Here is a 21,381-nt window from a genome sequence, read left to right as displayed (position 1 = left end):
ACACCCATTGAGAACTTCCAACACTGGTACTTGGTTGACTCTAGCCCAAGTGAACCAGCCGATTGACCCAAGGGGGGCCACCCAAAGGCCGCCCGTCTACAGGAATTCGAGGCCAAAGTGGTGCGTTAGGGTTGGATCCCTCAACCACCAGGATCCTCTCCTCCCCTTCACGGGTCGCCATGCACAGCAAACATGTGGGTGGATGTTTAGATCCCAGAGAAAGTAACCAGATAGAACAGAACCTTCCCTGGGAGGTCACCTCACCACATACAGGAATCCACACTGAGGGGTTTGTTGAAACGTATGGGAGGAACAGAGATGGGTGTGGAAGTCGATTCATCAACCTTTTTAACCATGGAGGTCAAAAGGCTTTTAATTGTTTTGAAAACGATTTTCTTGGAGGCACAGAGAGATCTGTCTGGACTCCCACTGTGGTTGTGGAATGAAGTGCAGCAGCATATGTCCAAGATGGAGTGGCGGACAGCAATTTCTGAGCCTCAGGATAACTAATGTTATGAGTTATTTTCAAATGCTGCACCTCTTTTTCCTCCAACCATTTTGGGCAAGAACGAAAGTAGGAAGTGTGAGAACCATTGCAGTTGATACAATGTGGGTCCGTGTTACACTCATAGGCATTGTGGTCCTTGCCACCACAACGAGCACGCGTCAGGGAACCACGACATGATGTCTTTGAGTGGCCGGACCTCTGACACTGAAAACATCAGAGAGGGTTTGGAATGTATGGCCGTACCCTGCAAATTAGATAACCTGCCTTAATGGTGGCAGGTGCACGTGATGATGTAAATGTCAAAACGAGGGCATTTGTTGGCAGTGTAACTCTATCTTTGTGAGTGGAGATGCACCTCACTGCAGAAACTCCTTGAGTGGAGAGACCAGCGAGAATCTCTGACTCGGGGACATTCTTCAAATCCCTTTCAACAATAACTCCTTGTGATGAATTCAAGGTAGCATGAGGGCTAACCTCAATAGGTATATCCCCAATTGCAGTTGAATTCAAGAGGAGTTCACTGTGGTGGGTTATGGATGTTTCAACTAATATGTCTCCAGATCGAAGCTTCTTTACTGACTTTGGAGAGCCAGCAAGACCCTCTAGTCCCTTCTGAATAAAAAAGGGGGACAATTGCCCTAAAGGTTTTTCTGAAAGAGAATGTAATATAAGAAAATAAGGTACGTGTGTTACAGATGTTGAAGATTGCTGCTCATAGTCTTCAAGATGTGGTCACTTACCTATTGACTGTTTTTTTCACTATTTTATTTAAATTTTTTGAAGGAGGATCTATAGGAAAAAAGAAAATTTTCGGTACCCACTGACCCCACCCACCATGGAGCCCTACAAGGGGATGCACTACAATGTTATGCAAGGACAATGCAGCAATGCCAGGGTTTCTTGAGCACTATACCCAAACACCAACATCAGGCACAATGTCCACAACACCCGTTGAGAACATCCAACACTGGTACTTGGTTGACTCTAGCCCAAGTGGACCAGCCGATTGACCCAAGGGGGGCTACCCAAAGGCTGCCCGTCTACAGGAATTCAAGGCCAATGTTGTGTATTAGGGTTGTACCCCCTCAACCACTAGGAACATCTCCTTCCCTTCACAGGTCGCCATGCACGGCAAACACGTGAGTGGATGTTTATATCCCAGAGAAGGTAACCAGACAGAACAGAACCTTCCTGGGAGGTCCCCTCACCACGTACAGGAATCCACACCAAGAGGCTAATGGCCTTTGAATTCAAGAGTTCACTGTATTTTGGTGTAAGTATTTCCATCGAGATGTCTCCAGAACATAGCTTCTTCAAGGACTTTGAAGAGCCAACAAGCTCCTTTATTTTCTTTTGAATAAAAGAAAGAAAGATATTTGCCATAAAGGTTTGTCTGACAAAGAATGTATGATGTTAAAATGAGGTATAGGTTCATAATTGGTTAGAGACTGCTGGCCAGTCTTCAAGATGTGGTCATTTCCCAACTAGCTGTTTTTTACTACTAAGTCCTGTAAACAAATACCATTAAGAATGTATGAACTTAAATGAAAACTAAAAAAGTCATATGACAAACATTTTGGATGACTTGTGAAGAATAATATTGGGCATATTTAAAAAAATAATTTTTTAATCATACGTTGATAAAGTTACAATAAAGTAAAACAAAAAAGGTGTACTGTTATGCTTAAGCACACACAAAATACACATACAATATACAAATTAATTACTTTTATTTTATAATCTCTCTAATATCATATTATATTAATGACAAATTGACTTCTCCAGGGGGTGTCACTTATAGCATATTTCCATAATTATTTACAGTGCTATACATATGCATCTCAAACAACTGATATACAAAATATTTCATTTAAATAGGCAAGATACTTTACAGATTATGGTGACTTTCTACATTCTTGAAAATATAAACTAAGTTTTCACCTGAGCTGTTCCATTTGGTGAATATGCTAAATATGGTTTTGCTTCAGAACTGTCATTCTCAATGCTTCTTGAAGTGTCAACTAGTGTTTTTCCATCATGAGAAATTACTTTTACACTGTTGGAGGAAGTGCTAAAATTCATAAAACAATTGATTATAACATTATAAATAACTTACTAGACAGCAAAATAATGCTGCTACTGAAGAAATCACATTTAATTAATTAAAACTTCATGATCCAAAAGAAAAGATGTTGACCCATGAGATGTGTGCTGCATTTTTTCTTAAATTTTGTGGTGAAGTTATCACACCAAAAACAAATTATAGAAAGAGCAGCCCATAAATGTAATGTGTTGATTATTTTAATTTGAGAAATAAGTAATTATATACATTGCTTAACAAATACACTTAACATAGTTTAACAGGAAATAAACTTATTCTGGTGTAATTTTGAAGAACACTGGATACTTGAAACTATTTTGATCAAAAGCCATTAACTATTAGTTTATGACCCACAAATGACTAAGACTAAAAATAAGACTGGTTATTTCAAGACTAGCAATCAATGATAAAACCTACTCTAGTCGGAAATGAAATTTTAGATGCATGCAATCTAAACCAATATAAATAATGCAGCCACAAATTGAAAATAAACATACAAAAAAAAGAAACTCAAATACAAAGAATAAATTATAGAAAACATGAAACATTTAGACTCAAACACATCACACTGAACCATAGTGTACAAAGTCTACTCAGACACAAGCTTCACATAATAATGTACTTAAAGACATGAACAATTACTATCAACTCTGGAGCTATTTCTATCTGAATAAACAGTGGGATTTGTCTGTCACTCTTATAGCTCACCCACAACCCTAGAGTGCAGAGTATTTTTTTGCAGCAATGGGTTTAATTCACACTCCATTTATCAAAGCTCTAATATCATACCAAAATTTCATATGGGCATTTTTTTTTTACAACTAATAATCATTAAATAAAAGCTGTGAAAAAAATGCAAAAACATGTAGAAATAAAAAATGTAGGAAGCTATGTGTATCATTTTTTATGCAAAATAACAGTACATTACTTCTAAAATTTTGATACTTTAAGATAACTAATTAAGTCTAGTAATATCAATCAATACAACAGGTTTCAAATATAAAAATGTAATGTGATTTACTTAGTTTATTTACATTATTACAAAAAATGCATCAGTGCTAAATAATTTGTTAATAATAATAATAGCTTGCACAGAACTACAGGATATAGATAGTTCTATTAAATTCTACACTACTGTTTTATATTAACTAGTTGTTTAGAATTGTGCACCACAACTATACAGACATATGATCACTTAGAAATGAAATCCTCTGATATTTGATCCTGGGGCCAAATCTAATTTTAAGCATTATTTTTTTACATCTAATATACATTTTCAGAAACAATTAGAAAAAAATGTGCATGCTTCACCTTAACAACTTCCCCAGTAACCTTTTGCTCTAACATTGTACATCAAAATATGCTGTATACTGTTTTTGTCAATTTCATCAAAGCTTTTAATAGTGTAGGAAGAGAAGCACTGTTAGTCCTGCTTGAACAAATTGGCTGTCCACTGATATTTGTCGTGTTCACCAGATTCACAATGACATAAATGGACAGGTATCACACAAGGTGCCACATAGGAAGCTTTTCCAATAGTACATGGCATCAAACAAGATTGCATGTTAGTTCACATGTTGTCACTATGTTTTTAGCTGCTATTCTGGATCACACATTTGCTAATCTTGCTGAGAGAATTTACATTCTCACAAGAATCAGTGGTGGTCTTTTCCATTTTGTAAGACTAAGGACGAATACTAAAAATGTGGAAATTTGTGTCAGAGAGTTGCTGTTTACTGATGATGTAGCATTTGTATCCAATATGCCAGATAATCTACAGACCATTCTTGATCATTTTTCTCAATGCATCTGCTGCTTTCTCTCTAACAATTAACATCCAAAAAGACTTAGAGTCCTCCAACAGCATTATCTAACTATCACCATGTTGAGCCAGCTGTTTTTCTCTCTGGAGACAAGCTAAATGTTAACTAGTTCACTTCAGCAGTAAAGTTGTTGATGACAACAGCCTCAATGTAAAGCTTGACCATACAACCCAAGCTACATCTGTCTTTTTCAGATGAGGATCTGGAAAGAGCATGGCATATGACCAAAAACCAAGTGAAATTTATATCAAGCCAAGGTACTTAGCTCCTTAATATATTCAGTATAGACTTATACACTGTCTTTGTCATATAAATATACAAATCAGACACTTCAGAGTAATCCTGAATGTATTTTGAGAAGACCAAATCACTAACAAAAAGGTGTCAAAACATATCTATATGCCCAATATAGAAGCAATGGTTCTTAAAAGACACCTGTGCTGGGCAGATTATGTGGTGGGATTACCAGAACAGAATTCTGAAGACTCTACTTTATGGTGAACTTTCCTTTAGCCAGTGGCAAAAAGGTGGACCAAAACTGCATTACAACATAATAAAGCATCACCTGGTCACACCTGATAAACCTATAATAAATTGGTAGTCACTAGCCAACAACTGCACCAAGAGGTGCAAATCCATCTCATAGAGTTCAGAGGTTGTGTAAAATTGGTGGGATCATCACACTTTGAGACATATTTGCCCAGTTTCTTGTAGAGTATAATGCAACATTTGCAAAAAGAAATATGCCAGCAGTTTAGACTCCACTTACACAAGCACTGGAAACACAGTTCGTAATCCAAGAGTTGATGGTTTCTCTCCCTCTTCTCTACATCATTTTTGATTATCAAAGAACTGCCAATGCAAATGAAACATGCTCTTAAAATGATTCAACAACAGCTACTTAGATTACTCTTAACAAAAATTTTGTTCTTCTTAGGAGAAACATAAATGGCTGTTTAATAATGAAATACAAAAATCAGCTGCCACTGCACATTTCACTTTAAATTATGTTCTTTGTTGTTGTCATCTAGTCTTAGTATATTTTATGCTCATGGACAAGTACAGAACTTTACAATCAATGAAATTTAAAATTTCAGTTTTTAGGAAAGATTTTTATAGCCTTGGAAAGTTTTTGTCTGCAATTTTACTTTTAAAGATACTGGGATTTATACACAGTCAAAACACAGAAATTCACAAAAAAATCACAATTCTGACCATTATACTAAAAACCTTACAATCTTACAAGCTAAATTCACAAGAAAGAGTTGCAATATAGGTAATTCCTGTGTAATACAAACAGCATAATAAAATTTTAAAAGACAAAAATGTTTAAATCTTCTATAGATTAAAAAAAATCAGGTCAAATAATCTTCATATAAATAACAATCCTCTTCACAATGTTTTAACCAGTTATAATATATTAGACAATTTTTTAAGAAACAGTCAGCTTACTCTGAAGAATATGACAAGAGTACTGTGAAATTTTCAATTCTTGTCCATTGCAAGTCATACTTTTTCCATGCTTTACTGATTTCCAATGCCAACTCTTTTCCAGAATCACTTCCAGCCTTTTGTACTTTTTCAGACAAATATCTGTTAAATGAAGTGCTTATTATGATTCATCTCTGGTTTAAGCAAAAAAACAAAAAGTAATAATATTTGTATTTCTGTTTCTAAGTGTGTTCAGAAATTGACACTTGGACATACTGGACTCAGCAAAATGTCAAATAAAGACAGAAGATATCCCTGAAAACAATGTTAATATGTTTTGTAATTTGATAAAAACAAAACATACATCAAATATTCTTAGCTTGCAAGAAGCAGGGATGTATGTTGCAAACAAACTAGAAAATCTCACACAATTTAAGTAGAAACTAGCATGCATATTCTACAGACAAACTAGAATATAAAATAAGAACCTCCTACCTCTTTGAGTTGCTGCGTTTTCAATATATTTAGCCAATCTAGTAGAGTGACTCATCCAGCTACTGCATTGCTTTAAAATCTTTTGTCTAATCCTACCTATTTCTTTTTACAGTGCTTAGTACCAGGAGAAAGAGCAGTTTCCTATGAAAGTAAACCTGACAGTAATTTGTAAATAACTTGAAGGAGAAAGTCTTAATTTTACCAAAACTGTTAAAGTTTGATGATCAAGTTGTTGCTCTGAACAGATACGAGATTTCTCTAAAGGCATATATTGCTTGTTTAGAACTTCACAGGTTTTGTGTCCACTCAGGAAAATAAATGAGGCTTAGCACGTATGACACACCAGCACAAAATCTCATAACATTGCAAGTACTCAAAATCTATTCTTTCTTTATGCATTTGTGAATAAATAATATTTATTAGTTTATGAGTAAGTTTACTGAAAGGTAAATAGGATTTTATAATTATGTGCACAAATATCTTTGGAATTTAGTGATATACCATATAGACATACAAACATTCCAAAAGGATGACATTCAAACACTTGCAATGTTTATTCAATCAGCTCCAAACCATATAATACACATTTTGATAGATTCAAAGTGCAATCTTATTATTCTGTGAAATTCTCATTGTAAACACTGCAGAATACCTAAGCTGATAAGTTCCATGTTTTCAGAGGTGCTGTCAAGATGGGTTGTTTTTCTGTGTAAGCTTTATTGTTTTTGAGAGTATCATATTACAATGTCACATGACACAAGCAGGAAATTGTTGCTTTATTTTCAGCAAATCCATACTTCAGTCACTGACAGTAAAATAAGCTCAGAAAATAAACGTGGAATGCTTTTCAGCTCAAATTCTCAAGAGAAGTACTTTGAAATATCGTGAGCACTTAAAAAAAAAAGAGGACACTGAAACTCATTTCATTCAGGGTTTAATTCTGTGCAGTAGATGGGACAGATAATCCAGTGTGTCTTTGGTCTAAAACAAATTAACAAATCCTAAATAAATATGAACCTTTTTTGTTGTCTGTAGTACTATATATTTTATTTATTATCTCTACCATAACAATGTATTTGATTCTACAGCCAGTAGACAAATCATCAAAGTGTAATTAAAAGTTTTATGAAAAATGGTGCATTCACTGAAGCTTTCAGAGATCTTTGTGTTGAACTATTCCACACTGAAAAAATTAACATTATATGCCTGAAACAATAATGCTATTCTTCTCAGTTTGTGCTGCTGCTGTTCATTCCCATTGATAAAGAAATGTGAGTAACCTACTCTCACTCCTGTTAAACACTTACACAGCAGCACAGACAAGTAGAACAGAAAACATTATATTATACAAGGTTAAACATCAAATATTTTAAATCAACTTAATATAAATAAATAAACTGAATACTACATATTAGCAATGATACAAAAATAAAAAGGTAAGCTCTTAATACTGAACTGACAAAAAAGAATGCAAAACAGAATACTTTTTCAAACTCTGATACAAAGTACATAATAAAATACACAACAGTAAACACAATATAAAAAATTGTCTGTTTTCCTTATGGCAAAGCTAATATGTTCCACTATCCCTAAATTTGAGTAGCTTACCAGGTGGAATGCAACCAGCCTGTATCACCCACTGTTAACTTTAAGAGTTACTCACAACTTTAGTTGAGTGCCATAACCATTACTTCATAATAATCTTAAATAAAGGAAAACGTGTACTAAAATAACTTGAAATTACCCTTCAAACAAAGGGAAGATTTAAAATATACCAAATAAAACCTGTCAGAAAAGTAGAACATATTAAAGAAAACCCAACATACATAAAATCACAATACTAAATAATAAATGATAAAATTACCCTAACATCAAAAATATTTATATTTATAGGAGAGTGCAATCACAAACTAAAGATGGCACTCATCACAAAGTCAATATGCATATGACTGCTCAAAAAGTAAGGGTGGTGTTCTTTACTACACAACACATGATACTTGATTGTTAAATATAACTTCAAGTTATCACAAAAAGAAGGATAATGTCTAGATATGTGTGTGTGTGTGTGTGTGTGTACTGAATTCTTAAAATGTAGAGGCCATCAAAATGAAAGATAGAGATCTATATGAATTGTAAAATAAAAGGTAGAAAAGTGAAGAGCAGGCCAAACTGCAACTTACCAATTTAGTCAGGACCTGACAAAACACTTTCTAAGGCAGAGATGGACATCTGACTGGTAGCTTTAATTTAACAAATGATTTCTTTCCACACTCGACCAGCTTGGAACAAGATCATCACAATTTATGCTCCAACACTAATGGTAAATCCTCACACTTCAACTAGCAGTATTCTTTCCTGTTGTAAAAGGTTCAGGCCTCACTTCATCTTGCAACCTGGATCTAGCATTGCCACTTCAATATAGGCATAAATCAATAAGTGAGAACTATTGGAAATATTGGTGGAACTCAACTTTCACTAGCAGTTATAACTATAAACACATCTACTTGGCTACAGATGGGCTGTTGCTGAGGTAGATGTTCTGATGTGGACCTTAAATACTGATGTTCCTGTTATAGGTAGTTGACTCATCAATATCACAATCAATGGTGTTGATGAAAATGATCATTCCTAACATTCAGTTGAACTCTGGGCAGTTTTAATTCTAGGAAGGTCCTTTTTGGTCTAAACATTGGTGTCATAATGTTAATTTAACTGCAACATGCTAGCCACCACACAAGTAAAAAACTACTTGATCCATTTAAAAAGCATATCAAGTTTTTATAAGTGCCAATAATTTTGCAACCACCTTTAAAAAACTGTCCACAAAACATCACCAATATAATGCAAAACCAAAAACTGTAAACTCTACACTTGCTCAAAGCCTAGACCAGTCTCACGCCCTTGCAGTCTTTTCGAAGACAGTATAAACTAATAGATCTTCAGTCCTCTCATCTCCATTTTTAAGGATAACATAAGCAAATACATTGTTGACAATATATAGGCTGCTAATATGAATCCTTCAAAAAACTAAATTGTCGACTGGTTATACATAACACCAAGTATTTTCTTGGTTATGAGCCTATATTTTAAGATATTATATGATACAGTATGTGCAACTTAATTATATTTGTATGGCAAGATTTTATCCACAACATAAGATACAAGTACACCACCTTTTAAAAACAGTTCAGTTAATGTTGTCCAAACAACTTTACCATGAGAGTTATCTATGTCAATTGATTACACTGTTTTTCAATTGTTTGTTGTTTGCAACTGCAAGGGCAACAGCTGCACTGAGTTGTAATGAAAGTAAATGCTCTTCCACTCTTGATATACATATTATCCTTGGCTCAATTTTATAAATGTGTATAAAAAGTTGTTGAGTAGTCCACTATAGACTAGTTTTGAACATTATTGTAGAACAATGTAGTATTTCTATATGTATGCCTACAACATAAAATTCATTTCTTTTTAATAAGAAATGCTACAAGGTACAATAAGAAATAATTAAATTAGTTTAAAAAATAGAGCAGATGTTTTAAACATACAGATAAACTAAATATGAACCATCTATATGATGTACTTTCTCACCTTAGCCAACCAGCTATTTTATTGGGGTCAATACAGTTATGAAGCAATTGAGCATTCTGGTTCTTAAAGCTATAAACATTTCTGCTTGAACAGGTTTCCTTACGTTGAATAACTTCGTGAACTCCTCGTCGCACCAGGTAACCAAATATCAAACCCACAAGAAAGATAGCAATGATGAACAAAGCCTAAAAAACATTTGTATGTATAAAATGTCTATCAAAATTAAGTTATGACAGAAACTCAACAAACCAGTTCAAAAATACTTTCATTACTTTCATCAATGTGTATCAGTTACAATTAAATAAACAACAATGGGTATAACAGTTATGGGTATAACTGTAATTACCTAACTTTTTGTGCTTCTTAAAGTAATGCTACAATACTATTATTACTGCTACTTGTACAACACAGTTTGACATATAAAAAAATTACTGATATTATTAGTAATAATAAAATTCTAAAATTCATGTTTTTCTTACATAAAATTGTATTTTTGACAAAAATATACTTACTCTCTCCACACAACAGCTCTTCCACCATCATTTGCCTTTGATATTTTGCTCATGCAATTAGCCTTGAACTGGTTCCTACCTAAGGCAGATTTTAATGTGAACTACATGATGTAACTGGTGATATTTCCTTTAGGTGCAGTAGATTTCCAAAAACACTTCCACTCAAATTTAACTTCATTCTTATATAACGCAAGAATAATGTGCATTGATAGTTTGGAAGGAGAGTAGAAAGGTGTGCAGAGAGATAAATATATATCAAAAACACATTTTCAAGAAAGGAAACATGAAATTCCAAAACAATAATCTAATCTCATGCAACAGCCAGAATCCCACACTGATGTGGTGGAGGAGCAAGTACAATCATGAAAGACTAAATAAGCTTTTCTCAGAAAACATCACTAAAGGAGAATACAAAATAAAAACTTGCCAGAAAATGAAGGTTATGGGAAGCAAACGTATTAGGTCTGTGATGATGAGAAACCTACTTGAAGTAAAAATGTATCTTAAGATGGCTGGTATAGGTATTAAAACTTTTATTAAAATAAAGTAGAGAACAACATTTAAACCTTCTTAGGCCATCTTTAGGTTAACCTGAACTTTAATGACTCACTAAATGGCTGCAAATGGTATCCAGAAATCTGCAAAGAAACAGGCATGCCCCTACAGGTGTGGGGTACGTGATGCCCTTAAAATACCTCAAATAAAAAGTTTACTCTGGCAAATTCAGAGACCGAAACATTGGACACCCAACCAATCCATTACTTCATAAATATCTGATCTACAAACCATCCGATGCACAATCTCCAGTGAGATGGAACACACCATCATGTTGAAGCATTATCTTTGGCTGCATTTTCTCCAGTTTTGTGACCACAAATTGTTCCAGTATGTAAAAGTACACATTCCCAGTAACAGTGCTATCAGAAAAAAGAAAGGACCAATAATCCTGTCAAACATGAATAAGCACTATACATTCACCTTTGGGCTATTATACACGATTTAATGGTGTCATGGGGGTTTTCCAAGTCCCAAACACAGCCATTATAAAAATCCATTTTACCCACCTGTGCAGTCAAGTGTCAAGACAGTTTACTCCAAATGTCTTGTGCAGTATTCTGTCATCTGGTTGCAGTGCCTGTATAAACTAAAGTTTGTATGCATGCAGATGAAGTCATTTGTGAATGACACAGAGCAGGAATGTTAGCTTCTTGTGAAATATGCCAAAGTGTTTTTCATAGGCCACACTAAAACTATTTGCATATTTATTCAATACACTCATCACTAGCAAAAGGCTTTCCAGCTCCAAGTTACTATAACACATTCCCTGCCTCCAAAAACTTTTTTATCCATTCCCAGAGAGTTGGTTTTAATAGTAGTTCTTTCCTGTACTAGCATCTGTAATTACACTGCACCTCAGTCACTGACTTGTTCTCTACAAGCCAAACAATACAATGAACCTTTTCTTGCACAGTTACCATTTTACAAATTAACACTACCCACTGCAGTGAAAACATCACAACAATAAAAACTGATTAGGTTATATTACAAGATATTGGTTGTATTTCTTTAGTTATTAAATTATTAAATTCTAAAAATATAAACAAAAATCATTTTGGGCCATCCTGTACTTGAAAAGCATTGTTAATATCTGTTATTTGTATTTGGTTCTAAGTGATAATATTAGTGTTGTAGTTGTGTTCTGCTAAGGTTATTGATTATATTTGCAGAGAAACAATTTTCAAACATCATGCCTTATTTACTTTCTTTTATAATGTTATTTCTTCTCTAAAGTTTCTAGTTACTTTATAAACTAGAAGCTTGTTTGTTTCTTTCATTATTATATGACAACTCCAGCAAAGAGAAAAAAAAATTGCTCCACATTTCACCCTACAGCTTCATCATTACACATGTTGATGTAAAGGGAAGCATTGGCATTTCATAAAATTAAGACAGTAAGAAATTCTATTCACAGTATACAAACTCATAGTAATTAATACAGTGTAGCAATACTGTTTTGTACTGTCAAGTTGAAAAGATAATATTATTAAACACTATATATAAAATCAGGAGATTTAAAATGTATGTATACACAGAAAAGTAAATAAATATTTTAATTTCTCCATTTACTGTTTTTGAAATCTTAGTATCTTCAAAAAAGAAAGATTAGAAAATTATGTCTTTTGAGAGTTCTTATTGTAAAATGAACATTCTTTTACATGTATAAACTTGTTTTATATAAATGAATGGATTTAAATGACATGTAAATACCAAACGTTACTGCAAACTAAGCACTTTACATTCAGAATCATAGTATTATACTTCAAATTTAAAATGCAAAACTGTTTCTTTTTTTGTCACAAAAAAGGCAAGTTTTGGATAACAAATTATTTGCAGTACATCCTTGTACTGATGTTGAATTACATATACAAAATATTTTATTACAGTAAATGTAAGCATACTGTTACAGTGAAACACACTTTCAGAACTTTTCCTTTAGTTCCTGAAAACCAACCAGGCTTATAACCTTGCACTTCAGGTTGCCCATCCACTGGAAGATCCAAATCAACATTATCTGTTTCTACATCCCACTTAGTGTATGCTTTCTTCCCTCTGATACAGTCAGCCATTTTATAATTTTTAAGTGAAAGAACTGAAAGGAAAAAAATAAGCATTCAATTGTGTTGAAATCTTAACTTTATAAGCATAATGCCCTTAACCAAATTAATTTTAAATACTACTTACAAAGGGGTGGACTGAATACTTACATTATGTAAAAAAGGGAAAATAAACCATGCTACTGAATCTTTAGCCTTATTCTGAGAAATTAACGTACCAACTACCTTATGTTTACATTTTGTACAGTACTTTTTTAAACACAAATAATTAATGTCATACCATGAAATCTCTTGGCTAAAAATAAAAATCATTGTTGCAAGTACAAGTAGTTTCAATATGGTACAATGACATTACTACAGCACTATTTTAAAAAAGCTTTTAGATATTCTTTAAATATAATTCCCTTGTGTTAAACTAGCATTTCTTCATTTCTGGAGCATTTATAAGCTTACACAAATCTAGTTAAAGCACAGGTTCTTGTATGACAATAGGCATGTAAGTCGCACAACATTTTGTTTTATATTTAACAAGTTAATCTAATAAAGATTACATGAATTACATTACAAAGTTTTTCAAATGCAAATTAGAAGCTGAAATTTTAGCACCAGAAAAGGTTGTACAAGCACACTACACATACAAGTGTATATTTTAAAGCAACAGGGAATCCCCAATAGCCACAGCATGTTGCAATTCTTTTAGGCATAATTAGAGTAAATTAATCTACGAGACCTTTTTATTAGCTATGATTTGTGCATCAGCAATACTAAGCATGAAGAACGCATGTACTCAATACAATTTTATTGCTCATCAAAATCCCTACTAACCAGTACTTAAACTGAAAGTATTTTAGAAATAATTAGAGTGAATTAAGCTAGAAGACCTTAAGTGTGATGAAATATATCAAATCAAAAAGGTTTGACCTCCCAAGTCCAAAACTGTAATTAGATCTTAAATCACTCAAAAGATGATGGAGCTGGAAAAACTCAGAGGCATTCTATGTGCTACTAAGCTGCCTGTGATCACTGATTATTCAATTTCATAAACAGATTATATAGAAAGGCAAATAGTTGAACTAGATTTGAGAATTTAACCAATCAGTGTAAACATTTGTTTTTAAGCCACATTTATTTTTTTCAGAGGAGCAAAACCGAGAAGATTGTATTTTATGTTAACTGCATTACTTTACCACTCAGTTATACTTACATGATTGTTACTTTAACAATAGGAATACAAATGAGTAAAAAAATTGTTTTACCTTTTTTGTACTTGTGTGATATTAAGATTTAGAATGTAGTGCAATCGCAGACAAATGTATTTGTATTTGAATAGTTCTCTGGATTGTCCTTCGTTTATTTTTACAAGTCTTTATGTTTCAAGAGTACAGGGCTAGTTTCTATATTTGTGCTTGGAAACAGGATTTGATATATGGGAGAGTACAGGACTACAGTTTCCTTATAAGAAATGAGAACCAATTTTAACAATTAGAAACAATCGAAGAGGGTCTGTACGATTCCTCCATTTTAGTAGCTGTCAATATGTTTGCTTTAAACCATGGTTATGCATTTGTAAAGCCTACTAAAGTAAACAAAAGTGATATATGGTATATATTAATAGCTACTCTATGTAGTGATAAGTTATTTGAATATACATATGAATATTAGCTGGCCCTCCCTTTAAGGGGGAAAGTGCAATTTGAACAGTTAAAATTCACAATTTTCTTCTTCAACAATGAAATGAAACTTGCAAACTTTTTAACTACTTACACCACCTTACAAAACCAAGTTTTATTTTGCTTCATTTAGAATATGTCTTCAAAAATGCAAGTTAAAATACTTTAAACAGTATACACATAAGGCCTGCATTAAGTTGGGTTTAAAATTCTATTGTTAAAATGCTGCAATACACTAGTAACTATATCACGCTAAATATCCCGCAAGTGGCAATAAATAGATCAACACTTTGGTTAAGATAATTAATTTAAGTTGTAAATAAAAGGCAATTGGTATAAAACGTTGTTACCCTATAATTGCTATATGCTATGACCTAATACTAATAGTAGCAACAATTCACAATATTAATTTTACCTCACGTTGGACTAAGCAATGTTAGAAGTCGGACTTTTATGGTGTAAACTGTGGTTTCACTTTAATTTTAAATCTAATTTCACGACTGTAACACTAACAGTTGAGTTAACAGTAAGAGTTTCAAAAAGTTTGTCAAAAAGCAACAATGACAGTAATATAAGTAGTAGTACAAAATAAAATCCAACATTAAAACTTCATTCATATTTAATGTCTCACCATTCAACTTTACATATACATTTTATAAAGACATAAGTTTCAAAAACAATCATATAAAAGATTCACAGTTATCACTTACTCTGCAATTTACGTGTGTCGAAATTTCACACTACATATACATAATAATTGTTTACTTGCGTGACGTCTACAGTACATATTGTGTAATTGAGCTCATTTCTGTGTAGATCATTTAATTTAGTTATTTATTTTAGTTTCTGCCAGTATATGCATAATTAATTTTCCTAACCAAATCAGAATATATTAACGTTAGCATTTAAAATGTCAAAACACCGTTATTCCTGACTTTAGTGAATATAACAAACTAAAGCATTAAAAACACACGATTATAGAATAATGAAATAAATTCGTATATTCAAAGAGACAAATTACCAGCAAATCTCGCCCATCGCTAGTACAGCGGTATATCTACGGATTTACAACACTAAAATCAGGGGTTCGATTCCCCTCGGTGGGCTCAGCAGATAGCCCGATGTGCTTTTGCTATAAGAAAACACACACAGCAAATCTTGATGCATAACAGATAATAATGAATTATACTAGCCATTATTAAGTGCATTGGTACCAGCGCAGGCAACGGTAGAACCAACACACTTATAATAACAACAATAGTGGACTTGAAGCAATGCTATCACAAGTGCAGCATGAAGCTTAACGTGTGAGTCTTACAATAACAGTTCCTGAATTCAGATACTGCAAAGAAAGAAGTGTCTGCATTTGTAGTATATGTGAAGCTACTGACAGTACCTGTATGGGAGAAAGTTCACTCTCTTAGTGGATTCATTTATCTTTGGCGTGATTGGAGTTTAAAAAATATAAAAGATATGATTGCACATTTTATCACAATGTTACAGGAGTATGATACAAACCAAACATTTGACGCAGGTGCAGAAGAACCAGCAGCAAGTAGTCGCTACAAAAATCAGTTTTTGGAAACTAAAGAAGCTCAGATCACTCCTAGCCACTTAATTAATGCAAGAGAAGAGTCAGCACACTTTCAAATTGACTGAATAGAAACTAATATGTGTCTCTTAGAGAGTATATGGTAGGATTACGAAGTGCCTGGTTGATATAGCAGTTAAATGGCTCATGGTGGATACCACTGTGTGTAAGTTACTCTGAGTGAGACTTCAACACTGGCCTTTAAACACTAATTTCGTCGTTGCAAGAAGTGAATACCTGGATTTGTATAAAGAGATATTTCTGGGATCATCTGGTCGCCTGAACCATAAAATGAAGAGAGTAATAGCACATCTAAGTTTCGATTTCAGCATACTGAGAATGTACATACTGCATAATCTCACAACAGTCTTTACCTGTACAACAGTTGAACTAAGTTTCACAGAAAAGGCGATTCAATGCCAACTAAAATCAGCTATTGAACAATGAACAGCTTGGGTATATCTTTCAAGAAGAATAACAGCAATTCAATTCAAATAAGCACTATGATTTACTGTGAATGAGATTAAGTATATTAGCACCACTGCAAACATCTGAGACACACTGTGTATATATATATTTAGTTATTTATTTTATAAAAAGCAAGTAGCAGTAGCAGAGATAGTGGTCTTTCCATCAAGGGACACAGTCTGGATATTGCTGTGGAACTAACGTTGATCAACGCTCCATCTTGTTTCTGATATGATCGTCAGAGCAATAAGCAAAATGAAGGTAACTAATGCTAGTTTTAAAGTTGTGTTACTTATTTTGCAACGTGCATGAAAACGAATATTTGGTCCCCATTACACCTTTCACACCAACCTATATTATAAGAAGGTTACGTAACTCTTGTCGAATATCGTTCTAAAAATAAATCTAGTTGGAAAAAAAAATTGTTTCGAACAATGCTTCGGCTGTTTGACGTACTTGTTAACGAATGTTCAAAACACATCATGAACTCACATGAATACACCCACCCTTTTACAAAGTCAACAGCTACATAACATATAGTACTGAAATATTCAAACCACTCTTTCCAGTTAACATAAATAATAATAATATAACAGACAACAATACAGAAGACGACTACACAACAAAATTAACGATAAAGAAAGTAACTGAACAAGAGCTCCAGGAAGCAACAAAACAAAGCTCGTAGGGTGATAACATACAAGCAGGGGCGTAGATTCTGGGGGGATGGAGGGTATACATCCCCCCTTCATTTTAGGTGGTGATTGTATGGTGCATACAATCATATAACTCCTGCAGTTTGGTCTGTTGAATTGTTTTATTGCATCACAGGCCTACAAATTGTGTGTTTGTTCTTGTGATTCTCGTGTTCTTACTAATCGAATTACATAATAGGCCTAGATGTAGGCTTTTTCAGTAACCGAAATGTACATCTTTAATATTGGCGTGCTTCTAAGCTTTTCGATCTAAGCGATAGTTCGTAAGTATCAGTCAGTAGGCCTAAGTATACATGCAAGTATTGTAGCAACAAGATTACTCTGTGACTGCATGTTTACAGCTTTCAGGTTCACGTAATCAGAGATTACCAATTTGCAAATTGAACAGTCCACATAAGTGGTTGCAAAAATCATCCCCCCCCCCATCGGGTGTAAAAAATCTACGCCCCTGCATACAAGCTGTGCTCCTTCAAAAATGATACTCTGAGATTATTTGAGCATCTAACAACAGTCTTTAATTTATCCCTGAACTCAGAATACATCACATTTACTCGAAAGCATGCAAATATCTTATAAAGCAGAAAAGCCAGCCAGTAAGCCTAATATTTACCGTACAAGCAATCTGATCAGCTGTGTAGGCAAAATTCTTGAACGGATAATTAGTAACAGACTCTCCAAATTACCTGAAGTGCAAAACGGAGTCAGAAAACGCAGGCAACCTATCATTTAGTTAGACTAATTTAATGCATGATAGATAGTTTTAACAAAAAAGAATTCAATGTCGCATGCTTTCTCGATAACGAGAAGGCATTCGACACTGTCTAGTTACAGGTTCCGATAAACAGAAATAAAGCTGTTGCGCGGTATTATTCGCTTGCCCTCAAACTTTTTGGAAAACAGAAAATGCAGAATATATATTGAGGGATCTTTCTCTGAGCTAATTATTCCGGAAGCCAGTGTCTCTCAGGGAGGGATAGTTAGCTATATTTTCTCTATCGTGTATGTGAATAACATGCCCCTGAAAGATCCGAATCACGGGTATTCCTAATAATTCGCCAATGACGTAGAAGTCTGGAAAAATGCCCCCACACCATCTATAACAACTACAAATTTATAGCCCCAGTTAAACAGAACAAGTAAATATTGCAAAAATAAATGATTAAAATTAACGTACTGAAAACCTACTGGTAGTTTCCGTAAAATTAAACAAACATGAAAAAGAACCACCAAAACTATGTATGAACGGAACATTCTATACTGCTAAATCAGTTAAATTCTATGGACTAACATATGATTCGAAACTAACATGATAAATCATTTAAATAATATCAGAATCATATTCTGGCAAAGAACAATCTATGCTAGGAGTCCAACTGGAAGGAACAATGAAGCAACAGTCGACAAAATACTAAAAATATACAATATATATACACGACCCGTAATAGACTATGTGGCTCCAGCATGGATAAATGTCGTACCAAAACTTGTACAAAGAAATTAAATAACATGCAAAACTCATTCCTCACAACAGCTTTTAAAGTTCCTAAATCAACTTCCTCCAACTTCATCTACAAATAGTAACAGACAGACTCTTACATAATGTACTAAATTACTTCGAGAAAAGCTGGAGAAAAAAAAAGCTTATTATGCGAACTCAACAGATACTGCATACATGATAATAATAGTTCTAAGTATCTCTCCCCAGTGAATTTTTATATATGTATAAGAATTTAAACAAGCCATCTAATTACTATACAATTAAATTTAACATTATTTTAAGTTATTTTGAAAGTATTGTAGAGTGTTTATGTAAATTGTCTCACCCTAACATAAAATATATGTGAAATGCTAAAATACTACTGGAACTGTTTGCGAAATATAGAACTTTATAAAACCAAACAAAGCGTTTGTTTGTTTGTTTTTGGAATTTCGCACAAAGCTACTCGAGGGCTTTCTGTGCTAGCCGTCCCTAATTTAGCAGTGTAAGACTAGAGGGAAGGCAGCTAGTCATCACCACCCATCGCCAACTCTTGGGCTACTCTTTTACCAACGAATAGTGGGATTGACCGTCACATTATACACCACCACTGCTGGGAGGGCGAGCATGTTTAGCGCGACGCGGGCACGAACCCGCGACCCTCGGATTACGAAGCGCACGCCTTACGCGCTTGGCCATGCCAGGCCCCCAAACAAAGCGATAGTGTGTTTTATCCCCTCCATCATTTCCATACTTACCGATACGGACATATATTTAACTTTTGCATCGGATTATCATGAAACAAGAGCTTTCCATATCAAGTGACCAGGCATGGTCAGGTGGGTTAAGGCGTTCGACTCATAATCTGAGCGCAGCCGTTTTCTTCTTTAGTAGCTTGTAAAACAATAATCAGTAATAATGAGGGTGGGACATAGTTATAAATATACACATTGTTTACTTTAATAGAACAAAGCATTTCCTACCAGTATAAAATGTAGAATTTCTGATTAGTATAACAACGCAGTAGGAATAGTACTGTACATAGGCTCCGCCTTTAAACTGAATCATACGACTAATTGTAGTATAACATATTCATGTATTAATGCCATCTATTGGTGTACATTAGTAAAACTTGTGCCTGAAGGAAAACCTTAAATGGCTTCTAAATTCTTGCGATATTTGAATGGCTTCAAAGAGCATATGCTGGTACTAAAACTCAACTTAGAAATAGTCATATGACCCACGCAGGAGTTTTTTTTAGTAGGTTTGCCCAGATTTGAATAAAATATTCATAGTGATTTTTTTCTGTAGACTTGTGGAACAAGAATAACATGAATAATAGCAATGATACGAAAAACAAATGGATTAACTCTGAACTTTGTCTAATATTAGTAAATTCATTTTTATTTTTTATTTTTTGCTATTATCATTGTGCAAGTAGCCTTAACCACAGAGATAGAAAGTATTGAGCACTCCGTGATGACGAGAAAACCCACGGTAGAGAAAATTATATATTTAAAAACGGCTGGTATGAGTAGAGAAAGCACTAGTAGAGGAGCGAACAACGTTCCGACCTTCTTCGGTCATCGACAAGTTCACAAAGAAACGGATCGGCATGGCCAAGCGTGTTAAGGCGTTCGACTCGTAATCTGAGGGTCGCGGGTTCGAATCCCGGTCGCACCAAACATGCTCGCTCTTTCAGCCGTGACGGCGTTATAATGTGACTGTCAATCCCACTATTCGTTGACAGAAGAGTAGCCCAAGAGTTGGTGGTGGGTAGTGATGACTAGCTGCCTTTCCTCTAGTCTTACACTGCTAGATTAGGGACGACTAGCGTAGATAGCCCTTGTGCAGCTTTGCGCGAAATTAAACAAAAAATAAAAAACAAACCATATCAAATAGAAGTTTGCTAGAAATTAATATTCGTGGTGTCTAATTTAACCGAAATACTAATCTGTCATTTAATTATAAACAAAGAAATTTTCGTAAATAGTATCTTAATATATTTTGAGTTGTATGTTTTGTGAATTTCGCGCTAATCTCTGCTAGTCGTCCCTAATTTAACGGATTGAGACTAGATAGAAGGCAACTAGCCATCACTACCCACATCAAACTCTTTCACCAGCGAATAGTGTGATTGATCATACCATTATAACGCTCTGATAGCTGAAAGAGAGAGTATTTTTTGTTTAACGGGGAATCGAACTTACGACCTCAGAATTTGAGTCGAGCGCCTTAACCACTTGGCTATGCGAGATCGATGTATATTAAAATTTTATTAACAAGTGTTTCAGTATGTGTATATTTGAGTATGAGGTTTTACTTACATAAACTAAAGATAGTACATTCGTCTACCATGAAAAGTGAGTTTCATATAAGAAAA

General features: G+C 34.0%; 1 protein-coding gene across 8 annotated transcripts in view; it reads right to left on the bottom strand.

Annotated features, from left to right (window-relative positions):
• LOC143256871 (N-acetylated-alpha-linked acidic dipeptidase 2-like) overlaps nucleotides 1–15,547 on the bottom strand; it is a 113,742-nt gene extending 98,195 nt beyond the window's left edge. For 5 of the 8 annotated variants that reach the window (XR_013031592.1, XM_076514668.1, XM_076514690.1 and 2 more), the window contains exons 1-5: nucleotides 15,457–15,547; nucleotides 12,939–13,111; nucleotides 9,950–10,134; nucleotides 5,885–6,025; nucleotides 2,450–2,579 (exon numbers count right to left, since the gene is read on the bottom strand). Coding sequence is in view for 7 of the 8 variants with exons in the window: in XM_076514668.1 (XP_076370783.1) it covers nucleotides 2,450–2,579; nucleotides 5,885–6,025; nucleotides 9,950–10,134; nucleotides 12,939–13,088 (606 nt within the window). In the remaining variant the exon portion in view is untranslated. The other 3 variants (XM_076514676.1, XM_076514698.1, XM_076514716.1) reach the window with 2 other exon arrangements.
• Nucleotides 15,548–21,381: the final 5,834 nt, after the last annotated feature.

Source organism: Tachypleus tridentatus, chromosome 1 (genome assembly GCF_004210375.1).
Source record: "Tachypleus tridentatus isolate NWPU-2018 chromosome 1, ASM421037v1, whole genome shotgun sequence".
In the NCBI taxonomy this organism is placed as follows: Eukaryota; Metazoa; Arthropoda; class Merostomata; order Xiphosura; family Limulidae; genus Tachypleus; species Tachypleus tridentatus.
Note: the sequence above shows the minus strand (reverse complement) of the source record. Positions and strands in the feature narration are given on the sequence as shown.